Source organism: Eutrigla gurnardus, assembly GCF_963514095.1.
Source record: "Eutrigla gurnardus genome assembly, chromosome: 2".
NCBI classification, from domain to species: Eukaryota; Metazoa; Chordata; class Actinopteri; order Perciformes; family Triglidae; genus Eutrigla; species Eutrigla gurnardus.
The window spans coordinates 2,617,287-2,637,351 of record NC_139916.1 but is presented as its reverse complement, the minus strand read 5'-3'; the positions used below and the strand labels follow the sequence as shown (position 1 = coordinate 2,637,351).

General features: G+C 43.5%; 1 protein-coding gene across 3 annotated transcripts; it reads right to left on the bottom strand.

Moving 5' to 3' along the window:
* pacsin1b (protein kinase C and casein kinase substrate in neurons 1b) lies at positions 1 to 19,873 on the bottom strand. Of its 3 annotated transcripts, none has more exons than XM_084033670.1 (10): positions 19,731 to 19,873; positions 6,695 to 6,824; positions 4,093 to 4,249; positions 3,768 to 4,003; positions 3,242 to 3,397; positions 2,705 to 2,880; positions 2,503 to 2,623; positions 1,820 to 1,947; positions 1,077 to 1,273; positions 1 to 352 (listed from the first exon to the last, which is right to left on the bottom strand). In XM_084033670.1, exons 2-10 carry the CDS (start codon positions 6,752 to 6,754, stop codon positions 243 to 245), a joined length of 1,341 nt encoding a protein of 446 aa, XP_083889796.1. In that variant the 5' UTR covers positions 6,755 to 6,824; positions 19,731 to 19,873; the 3' UTR covers positions 1 to 242. The 3 variants fall into 3 exon arrangements, with proteins under 3 accessions (XP_083889796.1, XP_083889798.1, XP_083889797.1); XM_084033672.1 differs by lacking the exon at positions 19,731 to 19,873 and adding an exon at positions 14,175 to 14,193; XM_084033671.1 differs by lacking the exon at positions 19,731 to 19,873 and adding an exon at positions 11,338 to 11,484.
* Between the last annotated feature and the right edge of the window lie 192 nt (positions 19,874 to 20,065).

The window sequence follows — 20,065 nt, the reverse complement described above, 5'->3', positions numbered from 1 at the left end:
GACGATGGGGGGGAGATACTGTGTGTCACACACAGCTACACACAAAGAGACTGGAGGACTTGACGATGACGTGATCCGGATCGTGATTCGGTAGTCTCCTCCGTGATGAGAGCTGAGTACGGAGGCGGCTCGCTGTTTCCCTCCACGGAGGATGAAGACCAAGCTTTGCTTTTCGAGTCTCTGGCAATGTGCAGTTATGAACGGACGGTTCAGTCTGGGGGGCGGCGGCGACGGAGCGGCGGCTACATCGGCTCCACGTAGTTGGCCGGGTAAAGACCCAGCTGGCCGTTGTCTAGGCAACCTTTACACCAGCCCTGTTCGTCCTCCTCCTCCAGCTTCATCAGCTCGTCCCCTTCATCGACGGAGACAGAAACACAGTCGACGTTAAACAGGAAGATTTATATTTGCTTATTATTGGTCGTATTCATGTTAAGGTGGATTTTTGGACATATTTAATTTTTGGAAGAAAAAACGTTTGGGATCAAATCATTTCGGGGACCCCCTGCAGTAACTCTGTGGACCCTCTAGGGGTCCCAGACCCCCTGTTGAAGACCTCTGGTATAGCACATTAAAGGAATAGTTTGACATTTCAAGAAAATGCAGTTGATTGATTTATTGGTGAGAGGACAGACACCACTCACATCCATCCATTAGTTAGAAAGTTGCTGCTAGTTAGCTTAGCATAAAGACTGGACACAGCTAGCCTGGCGCTGTCCTGATTTCCAAGCGTTTCTTTCATCTCATCATCGCTGTTGATTCAAAGATTGCAAACTATCATTGCCGTTTGACAGGAAGTTTCTTTGGTGAAATCTATGATGGCGTATTAGGGCCACAAGTTTTTTTTTTGCAGAATATTGCCCCGTCTCTCAGCTCTGTTTTAAAAAAAATGTATAAAGTGGCAAATTAGTCACGTTTTAAACTCACAAATTTGCGACTTTTTTTCTTGGAATCTTATTTTTTCCTACAGTGGCCCTAATACGCCATCATAAGAATCCGATTACAGATACTCAAAAGCGACTCGACCAAACTTCCGATCGCTGCTCTCTCGCGGCTAGCTCGAGTCGTGCCTCACTCACCGGCTCTGAAGCTGAGCTCGTCCTGCTCCTGGCCTTCGTAGTCGTACAGCGCTCGCACCCTCACGCCCTTCGCCACGTCCTCGTCGAAGGGGTTCGCCCCCCCGTTGGTATCGGTGCCCGAGTCCGGGGCCACCTGGTCCTCGTCCGACCACTCGGTGGAGGCCGTGAACGCCTGGTTCTTCTCGTAGCTGCTGACACTGAACGTGAGAACATCACGTCATCGTAAATATCGTCACGAGCGACTCGGTAAAAGCCGTCTAGGTGAAAAGTAGAGTCTGATTTATCAAAAACAGGATAAAATTATGTTTTAATGTATCCTTATTTATGATTTCTGATAATCTTATTTAAGAATATTTTATTGTTTTTCCATTTCACAAATCCACACACACATGATTATCGGGATAATATCGTGAATCACAATTATTTTGGGCTGGGATAATCGTGGTATGATATTTTTATATTGTCCCACACCAAGATGTGATGTTCTATGTGCATTTTATGTTGTTTTTCTTCTTTATTTTATTACCTTTTTTTCATTTCTACTATAAACCTTTTACTATCTATACAGTAGAACAGTATTTCTATGATTTCTTCGTCTAGAAACGGTATTTATGTCGTCTAGTTGTGATGAAATATAACAATAGTTCCATATTTATGAACACAGATGAAGATTAAACAAACATTGTGAAGCTGATTTGATTTAAAATGTTAAAACATTAAATCTGCGGGCGTTGGAATCGCACCTCCCCCGGTCTCCAGTCTGAGCGTGCTCCACTGTCGTCGTGACGTTGGTCAGCAGGACGCCGCCGTCGCTGCTCTTCTTCAACTTCTCTTTCTTCGAGATGTTATGAGTCAGGTCGGGGTTGTATTCCTGTAAAACACACAACAGTTAATTATCTAGAAATCAACTTTTTACAGCGTCACATTGCAAAACGGTCGACTCTCCTTTTAGTATCATTTACAGAAAGTTATTATTCATCAGTAATTATTTGTCTGTATTGCTGTCAGTTAGCTGTTACTCAGATCAATAATGTTAAAGGAAAAGGAAATATGCCGACTCGCTCTCCTGCTGAGAGTTAGATAAGAAGAAATCACTTCCTGGAGACCTGAGGAACTTTCAACATGTTAATTAGTCATTAGTGAATTAGTCATTAGTTAATTAGTCACTGATTGATTGACAGGTGTGTCAGCTGTTTTCTCTCCTCGTTATAAACATGTCAACACCAGAGTCTTCTCATCAAACTCCCTCCACCGGGTCTCTACAGGCCTTGGGGGTCTCTATAGGCCTTGGGGGTCTCTACAGGCCTTGGGGGTCTCTACAGGCCTTGGGGGTCCTTGGCGTGAACACGTTGAAGACCTCTGGTTTCTACAGCACCAACGCTGCAGGTCTCCAGTGAGGATTTAAGGCCTTCTAACTGCAGCTTACCTCGAACTGAGGCCAGTTCATGTGCATGCCGGGCCCGTGGATGCTGTTGAACCACTTCAGGTCTTCCTGCGGACTGGACGACACAATGCTGCGTTCGAGTTCCTCGTACACCGTGGCGTAGCTGAGGAGAGACGTGGCGAGCGTTTAGCGCACAGCGGTATGAACAAACATCCAGGTATGAGTGTGTGTGTCGGCGTCACACCTTTGGTCCTCTGTGAGGTTGAGGTGGCGTTTGACGTCCAACAGCACCTCCCGCAGGAAGCTCAGCCGCTTCTCCTCGAACTGCTGGCACTGATCGAACACCAGCTCCATGTTCTCCATGTACTGGGGAGTGCACTTACCCAGCTCCTCCAGGGCCTTCTCGTACTTCTCCTTGGCCTCGGTGGTGACGGACACACACACACACACACACACACACACACACACACACACACACAGGAAAACACTCTAAATAAATGATGCAACATGATATCTGATGCTGTCCTTCAGCTCTGTGATCTGACGTCTTTGAAAGGACAATAAATGTGTTTTCAGGTCATAGTTCAAGAGTGTGAAGGTTAAGGCAGTCAAAGGAGACCAGAGTCCACTTCAGACCAGAACAGTGTGCATGTAGATGAGGGGGGAGGGGGTAAAGTGCACTTATGACAGCTCGGATGCCTTTATGAAGCTTTGCCGAGAGAGAAAACAGCCCTACATGTTGAATTAGGCGGCAGGTAGATGTGAAGGTAGATCTCCTCACCTTCTGCGAGTCCTGTTTGCATTTGTCCAGTTTCTCGTGGAGTTTCTTCTGCTGCTCGGCGGTCACGGAGGACTCGGCCTTCCCGTTGGCCTCCCTGGTGGACGCCAGCTTCTCCTCTTTGCAGGCCATGTGGTAGGACTTCCTGGCCGCCTCCAGCTACAGGAACGACACGCCATCGACCCATAATATCAGGAATGTGTACATTTGTGACATTTTAAAGTAGGTAGGGTCCTAAGTAGTGCTGCAACTCCACATCTGAGTCATTTTACAGTTATTTTCTTGCTTATCAAACTGTAGTTTGGGGTTATTTTTCTGTCAAATCCAATCACCTGTCGATTAAAGCTGATAGGATATCATGTTCTCACACATTTAATGGTTTATTCTTCATAAAGAGTTTCATGATAAGAGACTATAACAGAAAGGAGTTTAAGAATGACTGAATGAAAAGAATGAAATATTAAAATATTCACTTTTATTGTGAAATATCGTTTGAAAACCAGTCTCATGTATCGACGAGCTCCCTCACCTCTTTGAGCTTCTTGGCCCAGGGCTTCTGGGCCTTCTTGAAGCCCTCGTCGGCCTCTTTGGTCTCCTTGAACCCCCCCATCATCTGCTTGTGGTACAGGTCCTTCTGCCAGTTCTTCACCTTCTCAAAGTCCTCGTTGATCAGGCTGTTCTTCACTTCCTGGTGGAGCTCGCTCACCTTCTCCGCCTCCGTCATCACCCCCATCCACGCTCGCTCCACGGTGCCGTACTGAGGCCCTGGTGGTGGAGGACAGGCACCGATGGGTGTTGCCGGGGGTAACGACAGGTGAAATGTTCATGCTGTAAGTGTGAAACGGCGGTTTTACCTTTGTCCACCAGCTGTCTCCATCTCTTCGACCACTCCGTCAGCTGCTGTGCGTAGGCTTTCTCGATCTTGGCGCGCTCCTGGATGCAGTTCATCAGGTCGTTGCAGAGCCGGTGGCCGTCGTCGATCCGCTTCACCGTGCGTTTGTAGTTCCCGACCTGACGGGAAACACAACAAGTCTCCAGTTACTTTCAGGGGAATCTATGCGGGTCCTCAAATCAAAGGCTTGAAAGGAATATGTGGAGTTGCATTCGTGCTGAGAGTATGAGATGATCGATACTACACACGTGTTTGTTTTGTTTATTTATTTGGATCTCTTTTAGGCTATTCTTCCAAGAGTCCATAGCATAAAAACATTACAGAATACAATACAAACACAATACAGTATACTTGAGTGGAGCTTGAGCCGGGAGGTGATGAGCTTAGCTTAGCTTAGCATAAAGACCAGCCTGTTTCAACAAAATAGCTGCAGTTTTAAAGCACCATGCTCGCTGTTTCCCCTGGCTTCCAGTCTTTGACAGCTACCAGGTTAGCTTAGCTAACCGGCTACTGGCTGTTACTTCTAAACTTTATTATTATTGTATTAAAGATCGTATACATCACAACGTCTTTGCATTTAAGCCGTCCTCAGCATGAGGAGCAGAGGCTAACTGTTCCACTCCAGCACTTTGCAGGCAGGAGGGGTCGGGGATCAATCTGATGATGAGAGGACGACCCGCACTGACCCCCGAACCACACAGTGGCCATCGATGTGAGTCACATCAGCAGGTTTCCCCCCCCAAAAATATTGGACTATTCCTGCCACTGCTGTGATTCTTTTATGTCCTGGTTGGAGAAGAGAACGTCGTCTGGATTTCCTCTCCAGATCAGTGGATGACTTTGATGTCATTGATGCTCTTTCATCTGATCATTTCTAGTTTGTATACATTATTATCAGTTCTTCATGGTTGACTGTGGCGGCTGAAGAAAGCTGCTGTAATGCTGTTGTGAGGCGCCGCCTCTAAAAGCCTGCAGGCGATGCAGCGAACAGGCGGTCTGGATGTAATGAAAGCAGGGAGAGCCTTATAATGTTCAAATTATTCTAAATGCAGGCAGGAGCAGAGAGAGAGCGAGCGAGAGACTACAATCCCACATTACTGCATTCAGCTCACAGCGTTGTGACAGAAACACAAGGACTTCATGTTTGCTGAATGTGTAATAGTTGTTTACCTGCGCGTCACCCTGGAATGACACCCAACAAATCTCAAACGTGGGTGAAATGAAAGCAGCTGGGGAGAGGAGGGGGGGAGGGGGGGTTGCTTTAGCTGAGTCAGCAATCAGCACTGCAGCAACTCCACTGTACAGCTGTGATGGAGTGACTGTGTGCAGGAAACGGCACCTTTTGCTGCTCCAGCCGATTGCCGGTCGGAGAGACGAGGATTTAATAAAAACGCAGCCGAGTCGGAGAGGAAGTGGATTCATAAAAACCCTCCTCATATCAATGCTGAGTCAGCAAACAGTCATAGCTGGAGAAGAGTGGAACCTGATCCTGGTCTGAACCCTGTGAAGCAGCTCTCATGATTATTGAATGACCCGAAGCTCAGATTACTTGTTTGCATTCGGAGAACCGAGGAGGTGAAACCCGGTACGACACGCCGTCATCGAGGGTTAAAACTATAAATCCATTGTTGTTATTATCAGCGCAATAAAAATTAAATGTTTGACGTGCGTCCCAGCTTCTCAGTTGTGATGATTTGCTGCTTTTCTGAATTGCCCGGTTGCTGAAAGGTGCTATACAAATAAAATTGCCTTGGATATATTTTGACTCATTATTATATGTTTATGAGCTTAAGGGAACAGTTTTCCCTACTTTCTGATAAATTATCTTAATATGAGTTATTGTTTCTTGTCATCAGAACCCAGATTTATTTATTTTTTGTTTTGTTTAGATATATTATTAGAAAATATTTGACCAACCATACTTTTTGTGACAACAACTTCAACCTCGAAGGCCTTAATTATAAAAGCGTACAGAAAGTTGGTATTTAACGTGTGAAATAAACAACGACCAGTTCCACAAACATTAACAAAGTTGCTTTAACTTAATTGGAAAGTGGAGCGAGGAATACAGGAGATAAGGTTCTCCACTGCAACTGAAATGTTTAATGTTGGCAATTCCCCCGTTAGGCAGGCGGTGATGAACACTGTCGTCTCTAATCAGAGGTGAAAATAATTGCCGCCGACTAAAGAGACATTAGCACCTCGATGTCATCCATATAGACGATAAAACAGTTGGGGAGTTATCGGGGGAGAGCATCGGCATCACCGGCTGAAGCAGTAAATCATCTGTTTTATAACCCTTTCACTTTCTTTAGCAGTCGCGTTACGGCTCATCGAACTGGCTCGGGCAACTCAGTCACAGATAACGGCACTAAAGCGTAACGCTTTGTCATCGTGCCGATCAAACGTGAAGCCAATCAACGGATCTGTGCTGATCGATCACTGCTGATTCATTATGTTCACCAGGGTTGAGCTTCCACGTGTGAATCTCTAAAGGAAGGCCATCAACAAGCAACCTGACATCTCCCAGTTGGGGTTTTAAATCCATCAAAAGGCTGTCTCACCTCCCAGAAACTCTCTGTGGTCTCCTCCAGACTGGCGGACTCGTCGTAGGCTCCAGACATGGTCTCTCCAGGTTTTGGCGGGCTGGGTTCAGGCGGTGGCGGGCTGCAGCAGAGTGACGCTCCTCATGCACTGTGAGGAAACACAAGAACGCCCAAAATCATCATCTCGAAGGTTCAAACTGAAAAATATGCAGTTCTGATGCTTTTTTGTTGTTGTTTTTGTTTCCCATCACAACCAGATTAAAATGCTTATTCCTGCAGGTCATGTGATCACAACATCATTGACTTAATCCAGACACTTCCTTCTTACGATGATAACAAATGTCCCGACACGGAAATGCTTATGTAACGAGGAAAAAGGAAGCACACGTGAGAGGATTATGCAAGAGATTATCATGATTAGAACAAAGCTGGGTTTTTTCTCAAAGAACATCAGATAATAGACAAATAAATCACATGAAACTGATTCATAACATATATATTCTAAGGATAAAATGTATTTTCATTGTTTGCTGTTTTTCTATAATATGTCTAAAAAATGATGATGCCTTTAAACAGCGTACAGCAGGCCAAAACTCATAATAATCAATCAATAATCAAATGATTCAGTTTACGATTTAAGAAGCTGAAACCGAGCTCGAGCTGCACACATTATTTAAATTGGTGATTTAAAGAAATGCCCCTCCGTTGTATTTGAGAGCTGCTGATCAACTTTCACACACAGCAGATAAACTGCTGAGTAAGATAATGCACATCTGAACAAGGTCCACACTAAACATCTGGACTTTGTTCACGACCCCGTTGACTGATATCAGGTCAGCTCAGGTTTGCATGAAACCACCCGTGCACCTGTCTCTCTCTCTCTGTCTGTCTCTCTGCTCCCGTGAGAAGACTTTTAATAGACACGATGATGACTGGCTGGTAATTATCCCTTCTGTCAGAACACCGTCGACTAATTGCAGAGTAATCATGCTCTCAGTCGAGTCAACATCATCCTGAAAGTAATAACTGTGACGTGACGGCATGAAACATCAAAAGCCAACCGAGGCATCCGTTTATCCAACTGCTGAGGGAGACACACAAAGAGACAACACAACCACAAAGACACACAACAAGAGACACAACACGACCACAAAGAGACACAACAAGAGACACAACAAGACCACAAAGAGACACAACAAGAGACACAACAAGACCACAAAGAGACACAACAAGAGACACAACACGACCACAAAGACACACAATAAGAGACACAACACGACCACAAAGAGACACAACAAGAGACACAACAAGACCACAAAGAGACACAACAAGAGACACAACACGACCACAAAGAGACAGCACAACCACAAAGAGACACAACAAGAGACACAACACGACCACAAAGAGACAACACAACCACAAAGACACACAACAAGAGACAACACAACCACAAAGAGACACAACAAGAGACACAACACGACCACGAAGAGACAACACAACCACAAAGAGACACAACAAGAGACACAACACGACCACAAAGACACACAACAAGAGACACTACAAGACCACAAAGAGACACAACAAGAGACACAACACGACCACAAAGAGACAGCACAACCACAAAGAGACACAACAAGAGACACAACACGACCACAAAGAGACAACACAACCACAAAGACACACAACAAGAGACAACACAACCACAAAGAGACACAACAAGAGACACAACACGACCACGAAGAGACAACACAACCACAAAGACACACAACAAGAGACACAACACGACCACAAAGAGACACAACAAGAGACACAACACGACCACAAAGAGACACAACAAGAGACTCAACACGACCACAAAGAGACACAATAAGAGACACAGCACGACCACAAAGACACACAACAAGAGACACAACACGACCACAAAGAGACACAACAAGAGACACAACACGACCACAAAGAGACACAACAAGAGACTCAACACGACCACAAAGAGACACAATAAGAGACACAGCACGACCACAAAGACACACAACAAGAGACACAACACGACCACAAAGAGACACAACAAGAGACACAACACGACCACAAAGAGACACAACACGACCACAAAGAGACACAACAAGAGACAAAACATGACCACAAAGAGACGCAACATGACCACAAAGATACACAACATGACCACAAAGAGACAGAACATGACCACAAAGAGACAGAACATGACCACATAGAGACAGAACATGACCACATAGAGACAGAACATGACCACAAAGAGACAGAACATGACCACAAAGATACACAACATGACCACAAAGATACACAACATGACCACAAAGATACACAACATGACCACAAAGAGACACAACACGACCACAAAGAAACACAACATGACCACAAAGAAACACAACATGACCACAAAGAGACAGAACACGACCACTAAGAGACAAAACATGACCACAAAGATACACAACACGACCACAAAGAGACACAACACGACCACTAAGAGACAAAACATGACCACAAAGATACACAACATGACCACAAAGAGACACAACACGACCACTAAGAGACCTACTCTGCCTTTAAGAAGGGCTTTCAGTAAAGAACCATACCAGGTTTTCTAAACTATAACATATTTGAGTTGATCATCACCGTATTTAAAATGTCGTCTTCATCGGCTTGAGAGAGTCTTAAAACTTGGTTGAGAAATCAGCAGTGTTCTGCTCACTTGCACTTATACCGGCCTCCTTTGTAGGGATTTGGGGAAAGTGGAGTCCGGCAAAAAAAACATGACTTTAAACAATCGTCTCTTGAGTTTGACTGAAAGGAAACAACATTAAGTTTGTTTGTATATCTGCAGAGGGATCTGGAGAAACCAGACAAGCCACCCCACATGATAGCATCTGCAGGACTCTGCGTTTCCTGGATCTCAACAACGAGGAGGTGAAGGTCAGCAGGACGCGTAGAATGATATCAGAGCTTCCCTCCTGCACATGAGCTGCAAAGCTTCAGTCAGTCTGCTACATGTCCAAGTCCAGACTTGTTGTTTACTTATATAAGCACAATGCAACACTGAGCCAAAAGAGAGGTGCATGATAGTAAGAAGGAGGATATGTGGAGGAACGAGCTACAAACAACAAGAGAAAATGCAAAGTGAGGATGCAAATAAAGGACGACACTCGCTTTCACTGGAGCCTCTGCTGGAATCCTAAATATCAATAAACCGACGACACGTGACAACTAAACGCGTGCTGAGTCAGCATCCAGTCGCCTCTGACGGATGTCTGGATTCACACGCTGAAGGAATAGTTTGACATTTTGGTAAACATGCTTGTCGAGAGTGAGACGAGATAAACGACGCCACACTTGGATGGATGTCTGAGTGGTAAATATGAAGCTACAGTCAGTTAGCTTAGCATAAAGACAGCTAGCCTGGCTCTGGCCCCAAACTAACTAAATCAATGTCAACAAGCCTCAGATTTAGTTGTTTTTTTCAATTATGTACCAATTTATAAAAACGACACGTTGTAAATCACAACTTTTCATCTATATTATACTTTGGTTTATGACACAAACAAGAAAGAATATTAACATGAATTAACATCATAAAGTTGGTCTGTTTCCAGTCTTTATGCTACGCTAACCAGCTGTTCAATCATATTTAGTGTTATCACATGATAAATTATAAAATAAAAAAAATGTGTTAATGCTCAATGTCATCATATAAATCACAATTTGATTTTCTCATACAAGTTTATGACAAATCAAGCAACATTCCAGGTCAGTGCTGTTTATGTTTATGTCTTTGAATTGATTAGTAATTGATGATTTGACGATTGTCACATAAATAACAAAAAAACTGAGCCAAAGCTGCGGATGAAGAAGGATTTGATGCAGGAGAGAGACGTATGAAACAATAGCAAGGAGAAGCGATGGTGATGTGTTCTGATAGGAGGTCAGGGGGAGGGGCGGGAGCTGCATGGGTATTTGGGTCAACCGTGGACCGATGGATCGGAACGACAATTCTGACAATGAAAACCAGCGACGCCACACGAGGCTGAAGTGAAGGAAACTCCACAAATCCTGGTAATGAAGCGGTGAATCTCCACCACGACGGTTGGAAAAAGACGGCTTCCAGCAACAACAAAAAAACAAACAAAAAAACACGCCGGCTGATGCAGCGTGGAGCATCGGCACGGGTGGGTGTTCATCACGCTCGGGTAATCCGTTAGTGACGTGCCGAGAGGAGGCTTTTGTTCAGGGGAAAACAGCAAAACAGCCACTGACCGACTTTCATCACCAAAACAGAAACATCCATCCAGCTGTGTTAGCAGTGAGTTATTGGCTGTAACTAGACACAAACAATACAGATCCCCCCCCCAACACACACACACACACACACACAGACACACACACAGACACACACACACACACACATTGGTCACCATCACATCGAGGATTCTTCTCCACATCCTCCGAGCATCAGAGGCTCTCTGGAGCCCTCATCCCTCTCAAGCAACAACACCATAAAGCACCAGGACAGCGTGTCAAAGAGATGCCCCAGACCCCCAAAACAAAGAGCATCAAGCCCCCATCCCTCCTCCTCCTCCTCCTCCTCCTCCTCCTCCTCCTCCTCCTCCGCCGCCACAGCAACAAAAGCTTACCCCCAGTCCTCCATTAACAGCAGCTAAGGCTACGGCTAGGAGAAAAGAGACACGTGGGCTCCTCCAGCAGTCAGCCCCTCTCTCTCCTCCTCCTCCTCGCCTCCTCTTCTCCCCCTTCCTGTTCACTTGTTTCTCCTCGCCGCTGCCGTCCTCCCTCCCTGACTGACTGACGGAGCGGAGAAGAGGAGCATTAATCTGAGGAAGCACCGTGTGTGTGTGTGTTCGTTTCTCAATGAAAGAGGGATAATCCTGTGGTGCTTTAGCTTGAATGGCTCGGACAGAGAGAGAGAGAGAGAGAGAGAGACAGAGAGAGAGAGAGAGAGAGAGAGAGAGAGACATAGAGAGGGGGTGGAGGTGGGCGGATGCTCTCTGGTGAACACTGAGGATGCTGTAGTCTGGAAGTGTGAGGTGTTTAGTGATCAGCCTTTAGTCGCGGCGGAGAGGCGCCTGAATACAAAAGCAGAGCACACTTTTTATTATGAAGTTATCGTTCAAATGACAGGAAATAAAACAAACTAGCTTCATTCTAAAGCAACTGATTTACATGTGAAATACATGCTGCGTTCATAAAAAGCTTTTTCAGGTGCTCATGAAGAGTTTCTTTTATCGGTGTTTCTTGAAAACTTGAACTGTGGTTTTCCGTCCATATTTAAATCTTTGGAAATGAGCTGTAAACACAACATTGATTGGCCTTTTTTTATGTTTAACGTTTATGTGGCTAATTTGTTGGCAAACAGACGCAAGCAACATTCATTCCTCTTTTATCTCTGTTTGGTCTCCACCAACCCCTCTGGAACGACTAAATTCAGTTCACGGCTAGCTGCTAACTTTGTCTGCTTGTTAAAATGTTTTTTTAAATTAGGTTTATATAAAATCAGGTCGTATTGATAACCATCTATGATAAAATGCTTGTAAACTTATTATGCTTTCCTTCTTAATGTATTTTGATCAACTGGTCCAGAAAATAAAAGAATCTCTAGTTCAATGAAGCACAGATTCCTTCAGAAGGCTCCAGTAGATCACCATGGGGGGAGGGGCATCTGAAGGGTGGAGGCGATCCTGACATAAGCTGTTAGGAATGTGTGTGAAGGCCAGAGAGCAGGTTGTAAAATGATTAATAATTAGACGGCGTGTCATAAAAGTTGATGTAAGACGATGGAGACCTTTTCTCTCGCCTGATGGACGACAACACAATAACATGGACGGCTTTCTTCACAAACATCCATGAGTTTCTATCCGAGAAGCTTCAGAATGAACCCTCTTTAGTTCCCTCCATCACTCTGATGAGAACAAACACATGACCCAGCTGCTGACTTTCCCAAAACACTTGATTAAAATATGAGGCGACGCAGAAAACAAGTACACAAATATTTTGCCGCTCACGCTCTGACAGTCGGAGAAGTTAGTTGGATGGAAATCGGTGAATGATTTGCACTGGCAAATGTCTTTTTGACAGATTTGTACTAATCTCGGAGGCCGATAACATTAGACATTTTGTCTGCAGTAGAAAAAAATAGTGCCGCTTTGTTGAAATTCCTGGTGTTTATGTTTAATTCACAGAACCTTTCAATGTGACAAAAAGTGCAGGGAGCTACGAACAGCATTATTATGAGATTCTATACAAATAAACAAATAAATAAATCAATAAATTCCCTGAAGTTCTGTAAAGTTGAAATCAATTAAATAGAGACTGTGACAGAAGTGACTCCAAAGAGCCAAAGATTTTAAAATGAAATTATTTTATCGGCAAAAATGGCCGATAACCATAGAAATGCTGATTATCGCTCCCCGTTCTCCCTCCGAGCCGCCACGCCTCCTCCACCGTGAGATCCTGGTCATCCAAATGCAGCACTTTTTCTTTCCCCACAGGACAAAACCATCTTATTACATTCAGGTCCTAAAGATAGAACGTCAGTCATCAATAATTCACACGGCTGTAAACGGGAGACGACCAACCTGGATCTCACGGGGGGGGAACTCTTTTCAGGTTTGACGTAATCCCAAATCAACTGGATTAAAACCACGGGGGGCGATGCAACAACTCCAGGACGGTTCGACAAAAACGCAGCAAACTAAAGAGCTCTATGTGAGCGTTGATTATGTAATGCAATAAAAAGAAAATACACTCTTCTCGTGAAACATCTCTGAACATGAGCGTTGAAGCAGATAAGCAGCTGATCCTGAGGAAGCCTTGATAAGAGGCATTGAACCCTCAGCTGATCTCTGGCGTTGCTCAACAGACACCGGTAGGGCTCTATAGAAAAGGAAACAGGTGGAGGTGATGATGATGATGATGATGATGCGTTCAAAGGAACATTTCAAGGCGGCAGACGACCATTTGTTTCAGAACCTCCGTCGTGTTTCTCTACAGTATTCATGTTTCATCAATAATACAGAAGAGCTGGACATGAGAGCTTAAACACCTGCATGACGGTGCTGCTTCTAGCTGCTCGAACCTATCAAACCTCCCACTCAACAGTCATCGGTCCGGTTGCATTGTGGGTAATGTAGGCGCCGGCTTTTGACGAGGAAGGAGAATAATAATGTGATCTTTTTTGTTGTGAGTCTGACAGAAGATATAGCAGCTATAAAGCTCAAGGCCAGTGTGTAGTTAACCATACTTAAACACACACACACACACACACACACACACACACACACACACACACACACACACACACACACACACACACACACACACACACACCAAAGCACCCATTCATTCATTGGAGTCAGAATTCATCATCTGTTATGTGTCACGGCAAAAAAAAAAGGACTACAAATTCAGCTACACAACGGAAAGTACACAACGGAAAGTACACAACTACAAGGCTGACCTGGTGCGTTGTCTCTGTGGCCCCTCGCTCCTCGACGGTGTCGGGTATTTGTGGCAGCCTTCAGGTGAGCAGACACCTGAAACTCAGCGTCACCGCTCAGCTGCAACGATGACACATCCGGCCTTTTCCACACACACACACACACACACACACACACACACACTGCACTTTGACACATCGCTGAGGAGACACATTAAACCATCAATAATTAGCTCGCCGTGTGGGGGGCGGGGTTTATCAGACAGGTGCCATGTCGTCCGGCAAAAGGAGACGAAGGAGTGAAACAGAGTCAGTCGTCCCAGAGATAAAGAAGGCAGACAGGAGAGAGAGAGGGGAGACAGGTCGATTCTGTGGAGGACAGACGGGTCGACGTGCCGAGACACGAGGACGCCATTTGAGAGCATAATGAACGCTTCAAGAAACGGAGACGTTACGTATATAAAAGTCATCAGAGAGACAGACAGACAGGGAGAGACAGACAGTTAGTGGTCCGTCCACACAGACAGACGCCCGTCTCCCCATCATGAGCCATCTGTGTGTCATCTAATCATGCTCCTCCCAGCGGGACTCACTCCACTTGACCCCGGTGCTATAACCCATTACTGCAGGAAGTAATATACGACCCGCCCCCCCAGCCCCACCCACTCCCAAAAAACACTCAACAATATTAGCTTTTGTTCTTTTCTCTGAATATGAACAAGTCCAACACAACTAACTGCTTTCAGTCTTTATGCTAAGCTAAGCTAACTGTGTCGTGGCTCCAGCTTCATATTTATATTATCTTATCTATTATGCTTATCATTGTTATTATTATATTATATATAATATATATTATATTAATACATTATATTATGTAATTATAATAATACATATTATATAATATTCATATTTATATTTTGTCGTCTCTCGTATCCCATAATGACAAATTTCCCTTTATAAATAAAATTATAAAAAATAGTCAGAATCTGCGCTGTAAGGAAGTAAAGTCGTTTTTTGTATAATATTGCATTAAATAACGGTGAGGTTTGATACCGAGGTCACGTCATCGGAAACAATGCAAATCAATAGAGGTGAAGGAATTCAATTAAATTGATGCTAATCAAAGAAAGCGTTCATGCTTTTAGTTGACAATCTCACCGTACGCACTAAGTGGCTGTTCTGGAGCTTTCAATCATATCTCACCGTCTTCCTCTTTGTCATCGGATTGCAGACGTTTCAATTAGCATTATTGCGTCGGTTTAACTCACATTTTCAGTTTGCTGCAGAGGGAGGGAATCAAACCCGGACACAGAGTCAACCCTCGCAGATTAGAGTGCAAGAAACAAAAAAGGATGTGATATTTGTATGCGTGTGCATGGTCCTGAAAACACCATTTAATATTCTTTGTAGAGCCGACTCCGAGGTTAGAAGAATTCAATCAATAACTCCGGGGCAAGTGGGGAGGACCTCGACGCTCTGGCTAAGGAATCGATACGCCTTCTTTCTGTTCCCGGTGCAGAGACGGAGCTGATCTGGACAGGAAGAGGAAAGTGACTCATTCAAAGACAGTGCAGCTGCTAAAAGCTAGAGTCACACACACACACACACACACACACACACACACACACACACACACACACACACACACACACAAAGCCGCTGTTGTTGTCATGAATGAGAAGTCGTCTGGCTGTTAGAAGTGAGATCCACTGAGAGGAAACACCATCAGTGATGCAGCCAGAATGGAGAGAGAGCTCTGAATATTATATAATACCTAATGATTATTATTATTATATTTATATTATTTGCTGTGGTTCTTTTATCATATGTGATGAGATGAAGATGTTTGGGTTTGGAAGTGATTGTCAGAAAGAATAAGGAATGTAAAGATTGTTCATCTGGGAAGTTAGAAAATACACGATTAATTGAAAATATAAGTTCACAGTCATTAAAAAATAGCAATTTCCTGTCTTCAGTTTCTGTGTGAAAGTTCATTCCTGGCCTCAGCAGTTGAAGGAATCAAAATAAAATAAAAAATATTCCAAAAACAACCTCCTAAAGCCCGTGAACTTCATAAAATTAAGATGAAAGTTTGACTATCATCTGATGTTTAAGAGGTTAAATTACAAATCTGTTAAAACAAATGCCACATATTAATCGATAATCAATATAACCATTAGCTGCAGCCCTTCCTCACATGCACGAACACACTACCGCCATCTTTGACCAACCCGGTCACCATGGCAACAGCTACAGCGGCTCTCTGAAGCGCTTCACATTCATATTACAGCCTCGCCCGGTTCCTCTTACGTAACCTTCCGTCTATGAGTCTTTGTGACCTTTAACCTCATCTGGTCTGTGTGTTCATGAATGCATCATCAGACCGGGGGACCCAGCATGCACCTCTGCTGCATGGCTGGGCTGTGCGTTGGCGTGAAGCCCGTTTCTGCTGCTGAGCTGCTGCTTAGATTGTGCTGACTCGGCGTCCGTAGAGAATCTAAACGTCTGAGAAGACGCTTCCAAAAACACCTCATGCATAAAACAGTTCATGGAGATGAATGCGTTCGCCTTTCAGGACCGATCTGCTGAGTCAGCATCGGGAGGAAACTGGCAACTAGACAGAGGCACTGTGTGTGTGTACTACATATATACGTTCTCCAAGTAAAAATACTTATTCAATGAACCCGTTGATGGGAAAAAATATCTGCAACATGTTTTTGTTTTTTTAAAGAAACCATCGTTTCAGAACCTCGAATGTGAATATTTGCATCCAAAGTCGACTGGTTCACGACTCGCTGTATGAAAAATAATAATAATAAAAATAAACCATCATTATATTCAGCGGTGGGAAGTCACAAAGCACAAATATACTCCGTTGCTTTTTACTTTTACTTCCTACAAACAAATATTTGTACTTTCTATTCCTCACATTTTCAAAACAGGCTCGTTAATTTTGTTTTAATGCATTTGAGGTGAACTATTGATTGTTTTTATTAATGATATTCAGTTAACAGACATTAGAAATGTCCTTCAAAGTGATACTTTTGTTTACTTTTATGAGCAGTTGAATCAGTAGCAGGTACGTGTACTTCTTCTCTATTTACTTTAGACAGAACGATTAATGGATTAATCAAGAGAACAATCAGCAGATTAATCAATTAAACCTTAAATACTAGAAATAAATCCAACAATCAGACTGTTTAAAAGGCCATGAAGACAAAGTTAGAAATCATCGTACACGTAGTTAACATCACGTATAAACGTCATTGATAGAATCGGGTTCAGGCTTTCCATCTTTCATAAAAAACAAAAAAAGAATGCCATTTATTGCCGATTCTTCTCATGCCACCGTTATCTGGAGTAATGGCAGCTCTGCCCTCACTCAAACCCCCGGGCCCTTTAAGGAAACGCACCCTGCTATTCTCCCACAATCCCCCTGTGAGGATCCGATCTCAGGCTCCAGTTACAGAGTTCAGGTTCAAAATCCGAAGCAGGAAGCTTTAAGAGGATCCTGGAGAGTCTGTCGTACGTAGATACAGCTTTTTAAAAAAAGACGCTCAGTAACTAACGTGTGATCCTCAGAGGAACTGAGAGAATATTAAAGTTTAATTGCATCGATCCAAAAGACACTGATGTGAAACACTCAGGACGTCCGACGCTCTGCTATTCTTAGTTGCAAATAAAAAAGGAAGAAGTTTAATAGCATGGAGTCGCCTCCGGTCAGCTCGGGAGCAGCAGATGTCACGAAGCACAAAAGGGAGATTTGGCCTCCGGGGAAAACCTCCGTCCAAATGCTTATTTCTACACCGAGGGGAGAAAAGATCCATGTTTTAGTCTAATTAATTACATTAGCAACGCCGGCTCATCCTTCACTGCAGAGAGGGAGTCGGACCGGCCGCCGCAAATCAAACGAGTGGCCCTCCGTTGTCACGCCGGTTCATCCAATCAGAAGAAAGAAGCATTTCAACATGTGTGCAGAGAGACACTGAAATCCACTCATCCTTCTCTCTCTCTCTCTCTCTCTCTCTCTCTCTGATCTCTCCCGTGAATTTCAACATATGATTCAGGATTTTTACAATTTAAACTGGAATATTGTTGCTCTGTTAAATGACTTGAGTGACTCAGCAATAATTAACACAGGAAGTGGATGAATGTTGAGGAGACGACAGACAAATAAAAAGGACTTTTAAACAGTGTCCAAAACACCGGAGCCTACACTTCCCAGCATGCACCTGAAAACCATCTTCGGGAAGACTTTGGGGATAAGATTTCATCTTGGATCAGGGTTTTAAAGCATTTTACAATTTTAAAAAAGTCCTAACGACCAAAATAGAGAGGAGGACTGATTATTGATCAAACAAAATCACGGAGAAATACTGTAGGTACATTATAGAATTGTACTGTTAATGTATTAAAGCACACATGTTTGTTTTTTTATGTATTATGTTTAAGTAAAGGGGCAGGATTTAAAAAGTACTTTGCTTCCGTCTGCTCCTTCTCCATGTATTTGATATCTGAATGAATCTGATTTATGTTTGTATTTATTTTGCTTTTGTTGAATGCTTGAGATAAATAAGTAAATAAATAAAAGAAATAAAAATTGTGGTGAAACATCGTCACAAAGATGTCTAGCTCGCTCTCATGATAGAGAAGTGGAAAATAAGTCAAAATAAATGTATTTATCCTTCATTTTGCAGGGAGACCTTATGATTTATGATCATCTTATTTAGGATAATTAGATTGTTTTCACTAAAAATGACAACAACAAAGAATGTGTCTTATCTGTGTGTAAACCAGTAGATATTTCAGCACATTTTGATAATCATCGGGTGATATAGTGAATGGGAACCATCCTGTGTCTGATAGTGTGACGTTATCCTCAGACTCCAGGTTGTCTCATGTGTAACAACAGTGTCGTGGCCCTTTAAGACACGAGAAAGTTGTTGTTTTTTACTTAAACTGACTTCTGTTTAAAGCTTAAATCCAACTAGATGGTAGTCTAACATCTCCAGGTGATAGACGGGTCCAGCAGCCTCTTGTGATCTGTGAGTTCAGAACCATGGACAGAGCTCAGTCAGGTCCTGATGTGATCCACCTCCAGCTGCCCCCCCACACTGATTCACCGAAGGTGGTGCTGGTCTGGAGGAAGAACAGGTTCACTCCACAGAGACGGCTTCCGCTTATTTATTTATGTATTTTACTTTGGACCTCCCTCCCGACACAAACATAATACATGTTGTTGTATTTTTAAATATCAAACTGTAACCATCGATGAAACAAAGATATCGATCCACTCGGATGTGGAATGAATGAATCAGGAGTCTGGCTGTGGTTTGAGTTCCACTTCAACCTGCAGTTTGTTGTTGTTGTTTTAAAATGATGCAAACAGATTATATAAGATTGAGTTTACAATCAATAAACGCTGTGGACTTTCAGATCATCACCGGTTGAATGAACGCCTGTTCTTCCCCGAGAGGAGACGTTAACCGGTGCACCGATATTTGAACTATCGATACTTGATCCCACATCAAACCCGAGCTCAGCGCGCGCTCTCATCAAATATGAGGAATAACGTACCGTAAGGGTTTGTAATCCAGCTCCTTTAAAACGGAATCATTGTCTTCATCAGCCCGGTTTGTGCCTCCGTTGTAAAGCCGGTCGGTGCAGAGCTGGAAGGAGCCGCCAGATGGGGGATGGTCCCGCAGTCAAGGTGGCCATAACAACCAGCGACACATCCGGGAAGCGCTTTCAAAATAAACGTTTTCTAAGAGCGGGAACGATCGGCGGAAATCTATGTTGCAATAAAATAAAATAAAAAAGGGAAATAAAATTAAAATAACCAAATTATTCGATTTTTTTATTAAAACAAATAAATAAATAAAAACATAAACAATAAGTATATAGGATGAATA